The 12,506-nt window shown below is 41.1% G+C and overlaps 1 protein-coding gene across 1 annotated transcript; it reads left to right on the forward strand.

Annotated features, from left to right (window-relative positions):
* The first annotated feature begins 393 nt into the window (after nucleotides 1–393).
* On the forward strand, nucleotides 394–11,879 carry slc17a8 (solute carrier family 17 member 8). The gene is made up of 12 exons (XM_030424825.1): nucleotides 394–993; nucleotides 2,421–2,676; nucleotides 3,722–3,840; nucleotides 4,927–5,041; nucleotides 5,790–5,877; nucleotides 6,575–6,661; nucleotides 7,674–7,816; nucleotides 7,913–8,062; nucleotides 8,170–8,302; nucleotides 8,530–8,640; nucleotides 9,177–9,304; nucleotides 9,734–11,879. Exons 1-12 carry the CDS (start codon nucleotides 893–895, stop codon nucleotides 10,061–10,063), a joined length of 1,761 nt encoding a protein of 586 aa, XP_030280685.1. The 5' UTR covers nucleotides 394–892; the 3' UTR covers nucleotides 10,064–11,879.
* Nucleotides 11,880–12,506: the final 627 nt, after the last annotated feature.

Below are 12,506 nucleotides of genomic sequence, written 5' to 3' on the forward strand. Positions count from 1 at the left end.
ATATTTGATTGTCTGCAAAAAAGGGAAACTCGCTCTGGAAAATAATGAGCTTCGCCCTCCTGGCAAAATAAGCATTTTTCAGGGAATGCCTGTGGGTGTCAAATGGTAAGAGGCATGGTGTTGTTGCTCAGTCCATGAACGACAGGGATGATTTTTGTCACTCTCTCAGTGATGTGGAGACAGTAAACAGCAGGAGAGTGAACCTGCGACTTGGTGGTTCTGTCTAACGTTTCACCTGCTCCCATTTTACACCGCAGCCGTCCAGCTACTCCCGTCTCTCCTCAATTCAACTTGTCGAGCTCATGCAAATTTAACGCGGGTCTACTGGGTTGCTATCAGATGAACTAGCTGAAGGGGTGGTGCTGGGGGGGGGATGATGAGTAAAGCGAGGGGGCTGGGTCTCGTGAAACCAGCTACACCTGCCCCTCCTCGATGGATGAGTTATGAGATGGAGAGGAGATCTAAGCAGTCCATTCAGTTCAGCTGCAGACAAAAGGGGGCTCGCAATGTCTAGAGACTAGATTTTGGATACTGCGCTCCTGTCCTCCATTCATCCGCGTTTTTTTCTCCCAACTGGATCTTCCTGAGATGAAACGAGCTCCAGAGCCTCTGGCTTACTGAGGAATACTTCAGCATCATCCTCCCCTTTCACTTCCCCACTGAATCCTCTCCTCACAACGAAAGAAAGGTGGAGAGGAAAAGTCTGTCCTACCTTCTGAGGGACCTGTGGCACCGCTGAAAGGTGGAGCCAACCCCCCAGTGCCACAAACTCAGGCAGGATGAAGAACAGCTTCTAGGGGGATTTTAATTGTCGCCTTTCTCAGAGCAAAGTGTAGTGAGGTATCGAGACATTCAGGAGGAGAGTAAAACAACGCCAGCAGAGAAAAGAAAAATGCCTTTTGGTGGGTTAGCAGGTTTGAAGGAACAGGTGCTGAAGCCTGGAAAGGAGGAAGTGAAGAACACAGTGGGCGACTCTCTCGGAAAACTGCAAAGGTGAGAGGGTGGAGAGTGGTGGGAAGAGTGCATGCGTGTGTGTGTAAGGCTGTTTGATCCACACTCCACGGGGGGAAATCAGCATTTCACTCATTATCCATGTATTGCATTCAGGGTGGAGATGAATTTTTAAAATAACTTTGTAAGAACGCTCAACAGAGAGAGGCTGAAACATCAGAGGGATGTGGAGAGCCTGGGAGCGAGCACATTAAGCCCAACGTGTTCTCAGAGATCCTGGAGATAAATAAATATTTGATTCTGGCGCTTGCCAGGCATTGCCTGTGATGTGATCACAGATTTTATTTTAAGACATTAATACATATTTCATATCTGATACATATTTCACAGATGTGCGAGTGTGTTGCGATGGCGGGGGCACACATAATGAGGACTGTTGTAATTTTAAGAGATAAAGCGCTAAGTAGGCAATTTCCTGGAAAAGAAATGTACATTGTTAATATGCATGTTCTGTAATAAGAATGCATTGATTTGCATTATGGAAAAATGAAAAATGTGAATATTTTTGGTGTACGCTGTTGATGAATGTAGTTATAAGACATGAAAAATACATCAAATTATGTGTTTGTTTGTTTTTGCAAAATGTGTTTGTTGCATTTTTCATGTCAGGAGTTAATATTTGATGTGAAGAGCCTGACACTGATCCGGAACCCCAACACAACTATGTATTTTAAATGTTCCCAAACAAATATGGTGATCAGTATGGGGTTTGGGGATTCGGATGAAAAAACAGATTTTCACCTTTGAGACTGGTTGCGGTGTACATTAACGCTAAAACTACATAAAACATTTTAAATTGTATTTCAGTTCACTATTGATGCTGCGGATCTTATTTTGCACCTACCAACCACATTGTTCCTTCAAAGAATCGTGTCCACAGCAAGACTGCTGCTCTATTTCTAATTGATCGAAGTTTTTAATCAATAATAAAATATTTTCTTTTCCGTAGCAATACAATAGATTATATAAAAAGACAAATTACATCTTACATTTGCAAAGACCCTACCGATTTTTTTTAACACTGTCCTAAAAATAAGTGAGAATTTAAGAGCTTGATATCAAAAACTGATCCAGTTTCTTTGTAATTTGTGTTTTGCTGGGGAGAACAACCATTCAGGGGAGCAGGGGCACAGTAACAGAGATGAATTCTGGGTAGTGGAACAGGCGTGGAGAGTGATGCACCTGAAAGTTACCCGATAACTGTGGTTGCTGTGACCTTTTTGGTCATGTGTCTTGGCTTCACCTCCCTGCTCTTAGTAAGAGAGCAGAGAGACTTGTGTTACTTTATCATTTGTGTTTCTACATTTTTTATAAAGCTACTGACAGAAATGATTGCAATGTTGACACAAGAGTACTGAGTGGTACTGCTGCTCTTACTGTGGATTTGTTTCCTAATACTTTCTTCTCAGGAAAATAGACGGTAGCAATGTAGAAGAAGAGGACAACATTGAACTGACGGAGGACGGGCGTCCGGTGGCTTCAGCGCCACGTCCTGCCCCGCTGCTGGACTGCAGCTGTGGCGGTCTGCCTAAGCGCTACATCATCGCCATCCTCAGCGGCCTGGGCTTCTGCATCTCCTTTGGCATCCGTTGCAACCTCGGTGTGGCAATTGTGGAGATGGTGAACAACAACACTGTCTATATCAATGGGACCCCTGTGCTTCAGGTAGCTACATCCACCAGGCAGCACCCCTGGGTCACGGACTCTTCAGAACTTTTCATGATGTGTGTCTTTTTTCTTGTTGCTGAGAAAGGAGGATACACCAGACTAAGGCTGTAGCCATCCAGACCTGCCATAGTGGAGGCCACCATTCATAAAATGATCATTATCATGACACAAAAACATCATAAGTGGCAGTGATATATCATGCTCATATAAAGTACTTCTTCTAGAATGGAAATGACACTCTAAAGAGATTAAAGAGATAGAAATAGAGACGACAATAAGAAGTAAGAGCTGATAAAATAAATATGAACTACAAATAATAAAATAACTGTAAATAACTATATATATATATATATATATATATATATATATATATATATATATATATATATATAGACCACACTTTTACTATAGTGTAGTCATGTAATAATAAATAAATGCAACATAAATAATGCAAACAACTTTGAAATACACACATGATATTGTGGGGGAAATTTGAGAGGAATCTGATTAATGAAAATATTGAGCAGTTAACAGAATAAATAATGGTCTTATAATGCTACAGTGTAAACATGTTAAATAAATGCTACAGTGTAAACATTTAAAATAAATGCTACAGTGTAAACATAATTAATAAATGCTACAGTGTAAACATAATTAATAAATGCTACAGTTTAAACATAATTAATAAATGCTACAGTGTTAACATAATTAATAAATGCTACAGTGTTAACATAATTAATAAATGCTACAGTGTAAACATTCTAAATAAATGCTACAGTGTAAACATAATTAATAAATGCTACAGTGTCAACATAATTAATACATGCTGCAGTGTCAACATTTTAAATAAATGCTACAGTGTAAACATAATTAATAAATGCTACAGTGTCAACATTTTAAATAAATGCTACAGTGTCAACATAATTAATAAATGCTACAGTGTAAACATTCTAAATAAAGGTAGAATAAACCAAATTGATGCATTTTGGTGCTAAATGGGTGAATTTACGTGTGCTTCTGTTTTCGTTGTTTCCTTCTCCAGAAAGCTCAGTTTAACTGGGACCCGGAGACGGTGGGGCTGATCCACGGCTCCTTCTTCTGGGGCTACATTGTAACTCAGATCCCCGGCGGTTTCATCTCCAACAAGCTGTTTGCCAACAGGTGACGTGCACTTCATGAACCATGACTGATAAAAGTGCCAATGTAACAACTCAATAACTGTCTCATGATTATTGTTGTTTCTCGGCTGTCGGTTTGAAAAGGAATTTTTTTCTTAACTCTGATAGTTTATACATAATTAAAAATACGAATTAGTTGCAGCCGTTAACACCGTGCAGAGACTGCTGCTGCTGCGGCCCCTGAGACAGACACTGATGTTTGAGAAGTTTGCAGAGACACATCGCGCTTTTTTGTCTTTTGTTGATATTTTTCCATGAGCAGAGGATGAAGTCATGGTCTCTGCAGCCCTGACCACACATGTAAGGATCATAAGAATGACAAAATAAAGATAAAGGTTCCTCAGCATGTGTGCTTAAAGGGTTAAAGCTGCACGGTGCGGTGAGCAGTGCTGATGGAGCAGATAGCAGTCCTGTAATAAAAGCTTCACAGGAAAAGAGGACACGCCACTGACAGAGTTAATAATGAAAGATCCTGCCTCTGATTTCTTTCTGAAACACCAGCCACTGGAATATTACAAGTGTCACTTACACGCTGTTTTGGAAAAAGAGAAGGAAGGGGGGATGAGGTGAAGGGAGAAAAGAGAAGGGAGCTAAGCGGCGCCACCGTGATGAGGCACAAACTTTTGGATTGAATGGGATGTCTTTATCTCGGCGTGTGAAAGGCAGAGGCGTGAGATGTGTCTCATTATAAGGCTGACGGAGAAACTCTGACCGCGAGATGTTTGGAGATATACCGCCTGTCAGTATTAGACATAAACACCAGCGCTCAGACACTGAAGAGCAGTTTGTTTGCACCTCAATCATTTCTTAACATGTTTCCTTGAACAAACTCCTCCTCGTTCTTTTTTTGTCTCTTGTTCTCCATGTTGAATTGTTTGCCTGCCTGTGGATGAAGTTCACATTTTTTGCGTGTTCAGCTGCCGAGTAATTGTAATTATTCAACTGAAAGTGTAGCATTTTATAACACTGCCTGTATTTTCCCTATCAGTATCAAATTCTCCCCATGAAAATGCTCTACATTCATATCTAAGGTGGACAACAAGATGTTGACATGTCAATTTTCCCACAGGGTCTTTGGGGCGGCCATTTTCCTGACGTCGGTGCTCAATATGTTCATCCCGTCAGCGGCGAGGGTCCACTACGGCTGTGTCATGTTTGTTCGTATCCTGCAGGGCTTAGTAGAGGTAAGCGAAAACATGTTAGTGGCATCAAAAGAGTGGCAACCATGACTATATATATACTTCGATATTTTGAGAAAATAGTCTTATTTACTTTCTTGCTGAGAGATAAAAGTGTTAATAACAACATTCCATTGCATTCATTTTACAACATCAATGCTGTTCGACTCATCTGCTCCCTCAAGTGTTTGCCGGTCTGTGCAGTAGCGAACATTGCTAACGTTTAGTAGTTGTATACACATTTTAATGAGCAGTGGGTGTAAGTTACAAACGCGACTATCGCTAGCTAGCAAAGGTTAACATTGCCAATATTAGCTAACGCTGATAACCTTTACCTAGAGGAGGACGGAGACGAGTGCACTGACACACACGTGTGGCTGGACCGGCTTCCAACACAAAAAACAGAGAAGCTCTTTGGACGCATTTACTTCAATACATCTTTTCCCAACAAATAGTTGTTGGCTGCTAAATCTAAATGACCTTTAATCTTAGTTATTAACATGTTATATGTGTAAGAAACCACTGTTTCATTTGTTCAAGCAACAAGCACAATATGATATGTTAATTAGCGATCTTTAGAGTAGCCAGGCTAGTTGTTTCCGTTTTTAAGCTAGGCTAAACTAAGCTAAGCGGCTCAGATCAGCACCATCCAACTCTTAGCAAGAAAGGCGTTATGTGTGTTTTCCAAAATGTCGAACTATTCTCTTAAAGCATGTCCACTTCTTCAGTTGAAGCCCTTTGACATCTTCCACAGGGTGTCACCTACCCAGCCTGCCACGGGATGTGGTCCAAATGGGCACCACCTCTTGAACGGAGTCGACTGGCCACAACTTCATTCTGTGGTGAGCGATGCCTCCTGTCAAAATGCTCCTAAACACTCCACCGACTGCTTCTCACTGATACAAACTTCTGCCTCCACCATCTGTTCTCACAGCCTGATCAGCCATAGAGGGGCTGGTCAGCAGATGGATGTGAGGGAGCAAATTTTGCTTTGCAGATTTTGTCCACTGCCGTCGCCCCTGAAATTAAAATCACCACGTTGCACTTTCAACTGGTGCCATGACAACCCGCGCATCAAAACCCTCTTGACATTGTCTGTAAATGAACACGGATCACCTGCGAATTCTGAAGGAGCTGCTCTCTCTATGCACCTAAATGAAGTGTCACATTGCTTACTGTCCAAAAGCACTCTCATGCTCCGTGCTCCATTCTACTGGATCTGTCTGATAATAGAAAACACATTAAAACACCCTTACTGCGCCAATGGCTAAATTTGACCGCGTGTATTCAATGAAACTAATGCATTTCTTTCATGTTTTTCTTTTTATTAAGGCACATATTTTCTATACAGTGAGGTGTTTTTGTGCAATTCTGCTATATAATATTCAGATTTATGAAATATAAGACTCTTCTTTCTTTTAGTCTGACAATCTTGTCCAAAAGTTTGATAAATTCTTATTACATCATCACTGAGATCTGATGTGAGGACTGGTGTAATAATACCTTGACACTGAAATCTGACACCAATTGTTTTCCCAGGATCCTATGCAGGAGCAGTGATCGCCATGCCTTTAGCTGGAGTGCTTGTTCAGTACGTCGGATGGCCTTCGGTCTTCTATATCTACGGTGAGACTCATGTTGGAATAATACATTGATAAAATCACAACAAACACTCCCTCTTTCGGAAACAAGTGCTAAGACAGAGTACATCTGAACAATCTGGAAAGGTGCTGATACAAACTGATTGGAGAGGCGCGGAAACACTCAAGAAATAGTTGGCAGGTGAGAGCAGGTGGCCTACGACACGACTTATCACCCACTTATCACTCACCTACAATGCAGCACTGAGTTCCCTCCCCAGACAACAACCATTCACACCTGGGCTCACCTAGCCCTAACAACCCACACGAAGGCAAGATGGGTAAACGACCCACAAGTGGCCCTAACGACTCTGACACTCAGAGTTCACACGTGTCCTTAACGACTCTGTAAGGACACTCCCACACAGAGTTTAAAACCCTGCAACTCCCCTCCAGTTAGTCAGGACTGTTACCTACGATATAGCACCTAGAAATACCCGCACCTGGATGACTGAGAAACTTTATCAACATATGTTGTAAAGTGATAGTAAACTCTTAACTTGTATATACAGTGAGATACGTAGGCTGTGCATCAGGTGTTGAGTCTATAAATACACCAGGTGTCAGTTTGGTGACATGCAAAATTGTTTTAGTAATCCGTGACTGGCTCTGTGGTAGTTGCACTTTGTATGCGTCAGCCAATAACGATATCTGAATAGCTGTAGAGTTTGATTAAAATGATTAACGTTGACATCAAATTCATACTTTGCCAAACGTGTTTTAATAAAAGTCTTCTCTGGTTCTGCTGCGATATCATCTCATGATTTATTGATGTGAATTAGCATTTTCCTGTCTGAGCTCTGTGACTCATACCTTGTTCATTTCATTTTAATAATGAAAATTTCTTGTGGTCCAGAGAAGGTCGTCGCTTGTTTTAATTAGTCTGTCCTGCTCCTTACAAAGCCCTTTTCTACAAATAGAGAAAAATCTTGACCCTGTGTGTCTCCGCAAAAAGGAATGCATTCACTTTTTCTTGTTGTTGCCATTTTATGAAACAGGTGTTTTTGGGATCATATGGTATGTTATGTGGCTCCTGCTGGCGTATGGTAGTCCTGCTGAACATCCCACAATCACTGAGGAGGAGAGGACGTACATCGAGACCACGATCGGTGAAACAATGCGCCAGTTGAGCGTGACTGAGGTGTGTGAGTGTAAAACATGCTGCCAATTTAAGGGTATCTAACACAGATACACACAGCATAAATGACATTCATTAATTTTTATGTTCCCATCACAGAAATTCAAGACTCCCTGGCGTCGTTTCTTTACCTCCATGCCCGTTTATGCCATCATCGTTGCCAACTTCTGCCGTAGCTGGACCTTTTACCTGCTCCTCATCAGCCAGCCGGCGTATTTTGAGGAAGTCTTCGGCTTCCCCATCAGCAAGGTTGGGCCTCACAGTTTCACTACTAGCTATTCCACTGACAATGACAAATATCCAATATGAGATAATTAATCATAGGACTGATTTACATGGTGGCTTCCTCAAAACAGGTTGGGATCCTGTCCGCTGTCCCCCACATGGTGATGACAATTGTAGTTCCTATTGGAGGACAGCTGGCTGACTTCTTACGCAGCAACAAAATCATGTCTACCACGAATGTGAGGAAACTCATGAACTGTGGAGGTACGTCTTGGTAAACTAGAAACAAACTTTCTTTATCTTGATGATGGAAACTAGATGACTCACTCCCTGATTTTTCTGTAAAATAGAACCCAATAACCGAGATAAAGTCAGATTTATTTTGTTCTTTACTGAACATTTCCCTGTGTATATTCGAAAATGTTCATCATGTCGTGAGCATGAGCTTTTGACTCACTCCTTCACTCTGGTGTTGAATTGTTTTGGTACAGGATTTGGTATGGAAGCAACGCTGCTGTTGGTGGTCGGATTTTCTCACACTCGAGGGGTCGCCATCTCCTTCCTCGTTCTGGCTGTAGGTTTCAGTGGATTCGCCATCTCAGGTATTACCACGTCTATGTTTTGTGTGTGTGTGTGTGTGTATATACACATTTTTGTTACGTACTGGGGACCACTTCTGGCATAAACCATGTCAGGACCAAAAGTCTTCATGGGGACAAAACATGACTTTTGTGCAAACCCTTGTGTGTGTGTTTGTCTGTGTATTTGAAATTGAAGACCTTTAATTTTATTAAACACTAAACCTAAAATTTGAGGCTTTTGCTTAAAGCTTGAGCTGGTTGTTACACAAATGCGCACATCGTTGCAGAGATACTGTTTTTCCTTCGTAGCCTTCTCTCTCTTTTTGATTGTGAAAGACTCCAAAAGCTGAAATGCAGTACTTCTTTTCCTTTGGGTGTGATGCAGTATACATGCACACTGGCGCTTCTCCTGAATATTTCATGGATTGTTGTCAAGGCAGACGAAAAAATCAAAACCTGTGTGTGGATCTAAAGCATGTTCATCTATTACAAGATATGAACATGCCAAAGAAGGAATGGATGTATAATTGTTGCTCTTGTGTTTGCTTCTTGTTTAGGTTTCAATGTCAATCATTTGGATATTGCTCCTCGCTATGCCAGCATCCTGATGGGCATTTCAAACGGGGTGGGCACGCTGTCTGGAATGGTGTGTCCTTTAATTGTCGGAGCCCTGACTAAAAACAAGGTATAATAAACTTATCTGTAGCAGCACAGTAGCTGTTTTGCTCAGGCTGCGTATTCACACACATACATACATTAATTAGTTGTTTACCAGTTGTTCATATTAGATATTTTGCTCTTATCTTGTCTGTAACTGAAGATGAATACTTGAGTTAAGCGATCTCATATTCTGTTTGATTTATCTTTAATAACATGCAGTATGGGTTTTCCTGTGCTTTATATATAAAACATATCAGCAGAATCATTGTAAGAGAATATCACCAGTGGATTTTGTAAATAATTTATATCCCTGTACATTTTTTTATACACACTGCAGTTGTTTTTTTTCTGATGCCATGAGTAAGGCAGTGGATTTACAGCCTCAGTGGTGCATTAAAGATCAGTGAGTCTGCTGTGGAGAGGAAATTCATTGACTCCATTCATCTCCCCACAGACTCGTCTGGAGTGGCAGAATGTCTTTGTTATTGCATCCATGGTGCATTACTCAGGGGTCATCTTCTACGCTATCTTTGCCTCGGGAGAGCAGCAGGACTGGGCAGACCCTGAGAGCACGAGTGAGGATAAATGTGGCATCATTGATGAAGATGAGCTGGCTGAAGAGTCAGAGCTCAACAGTGAGAACATGATGGTTCCCAAGAGGGGTTATGGAACCACGGACGATTCGTCTGGCCGAAAACAAGGCTGGAAAAAGAAGAGAGGGGCGACCATGCAAGAGGAGGAGGAACATTTTGGGAATGGCGATTACCAGGGCGGGTACCAGTGAGACGCCCTGCAGAGGGAAAAGGACTTCCAAAACACTCAAACTGGTCAAAGCTGAAGATTTCAAACCTGTGGAGATGTCATTAAACCTCTGAGAAGTGACAGGAAAAGCAGCATCATATGTACCTCAAGATGGCCCTATTTCACTTTTAGTCATTACTCCAGTTTAACTGTGATGGACTGTCACATGAAAACACAAGATTAAAAAAAGGAAAAATGCTAAAATCAAATCAAATTTATTAGAAACTAGAAATAGAGAAACATGAACAAAAACATGATATCAGAAATTGAAAAATACATTTAATCTAGACCAATAGTCCCTGTAGACTAGTATGACTAGTATATAATTAAAACAAGAGCAACATTCATAAACCAACTAGTGCTGCGTTAACAGAAAATCACAAACACATATCAACTCTCAGACCTGATCGTACTCCGTCTGTGCAAGCTGAACTTTCTGTAGTTTACTTTGAACCACGTGAACAGTTTTTGAAATGTTGTGTGTCGGCTATGCAACGTGAAAACAGACGTGCTTCTGGAATGTAATAATGGGTTTGTCAGCAGACCATAGTGTTAATGTAACAAGCCTTATTAGGATTTTTTTTTTTTTTTTGCTTATATGTATTTGCTGTTGCTGAATGATTGCACTCTATCACTGCTTAGCTCACTCTCCTCGTCTGAGCAGGTCTTAGTTCACCGTCCGTTTGCGATGCCCTTCTTCTAGCATTACATCAGCCTCATTATTTGGAGCGCTCTGAGCTCATAATGGGACGAAATGGACGGTGACTTCAGTGCCGACGTCACTCTGTGAAGCATTTAGTGTAACTCTATTTATTCCTCTGGTGTTTGTCTTTTGTTGCAATTTTGCAATGTTTGATACATGGCGAGTCAGATTGTTTTCTACCTTTGACTGTATAAAGATGGAATACATGTGAGGCCAAAACATCTCCATCGCCCCCTGGTGGCCGGCTGCAGTATAGGCGATAAATCGTGTGCACATAAAAAAAGAAGGTTTCTGTAATTTTAGGGAGTTTGGTTTTAATCAGTTATTTGGTGCTATGAAAAAGGACGAAACGTTGTAACTGACAGATGAACCGTGCTCGTGATCGAGCAGGTGGATATATGAATGTTGAAACTCAATACTGCAGCTCCACCAACGGCGCAGACTCTGGCTCCTGTTTGACGTCACCGGCGCAATATGGCAGCGCTCGTGTCCGGAATAGCTTAGCCTCATTTTAGAGCAGCGGTAGGATGCGGAGACACATTGTCTATCTTTATATAAGTCGGTGGTTTCTACCAATGATGTAATGTTTCACTTCAGTCATAAAAAGAGTATGTGAAATGTATACTCACGGTTTATCATCACCGCTAAAGAGGAGAAAATCAGTTTTGTACAGTAAATTGTTATCTTACTGTTTGAGAGATCATTGATTTGATTTGCACTTTACTTGAACACATTGGAAATGTAATAAACTACATTTCTACTCTGTATTACGATTGTTTAGAGACATAAAGGAGCTTGAAAGTTCTGAATTATTGAATACTTTGCATCAGGTCATAACGAAATTTCATGTTACTTTGTGTGTTTGGAAAATTATAAAAATGAGTTTATCATCAAATTTGCTCAGCTGGAGTTATGGAAAGCATGTTTCTTTGGGTTAAAGTGAAAGTTTGATGTGGGGTTATATGAGGCACTCATACCTTGTCAGTGTATTACTTGCAGTAAATGACTGTCAGGGAAGCAGAGCATTGTACTACTGTAAACCGGAACAGCAACTAGATGTATATTAACCACCTAAAATAAGTCCCACCTTAAAAAATATAAATCCATTTAAGTGTATGTTGTGTTTTGGGGCTTTACGCTGCCGACAACCAACCCTTTCCTTTGGCACTACATTCCCTCAACTGTACAACGACCTGCACTTACGGTACTTACAGTAGATAAAAGATGATAAAGTGCCGTCTCGGGTGCCTTTTTTTGATATTTCCACCCCTTCCCCTCGTCCGCCACTGGACAACCTGCATGTGGCGTCACAGGAAAAACCCGGGGATTACCAAAGTCAGTAGGATTTGTTCTCTCTCTCAGTGTAATAGTTGATGAAATATGTCGCTCTGGATGGTGTTGACTCATCGACTATTACCATCCATAGAGCCGAAATAAAGCTACATTTAAATCGTGAACATAAAGTCTTCTTAAAGATGAAATGTGTGATACCATTCCAACTTTATGTTATCTTCTGTCAGGCTGTCCCTCATGCTGCCTGTTTATATTAGCAGGCCCAATTTAGACATCTTTAAATATGACTAAAGGCTGCTCTGTTTCCCATCACACTGTGGTAAACATCCTCTGTCTTATCTGTCTTTACAACGCCTGCTTCATTTTCACCACGGAGGGTAATTACTGGACAGGATGTTCCACACAGCCGCTTGACCAGCTGATAGTTAGA

This window comes from Sparus aurata, chromosome 8 (assembly GCF_900880675.1).
Source record: "Sparus aurata chromosome 8, fSpaAur1.1, whole genome shotgun sequence".
Classification (NCBI taxonomy): domain Eukaryota; kingdom Metazoa; phylum Chordata; class Actinopteri; order Spariformes; family Sparidae; genus Sparus; species Sparus aurata.

Bases quoted from the DNA above. Each gene is read 5' to 3' on its own strand.
- slc17a8 (XM_030424825.1), top strand. From the start codon at position 893: ATGCCTTTTGGTGGGTTAGCAGGTTTGAAGGAACAGGTGCTGAAGCCT. The intron at 6,662-7,673 runs GTGAGACTCATG...TTTATGAAACAG, and splicing joins TTCGGTCTTCTATATCTACG to GTGTTTTTGGGATCATATGG. The intron at 8,641-9,176 runs GTATTACCACGT...CTTCTTGTTTAG, and splicing joins CAGTGGATTCGCCATCTCAG to GTTTCAATGTCAATCATTTG.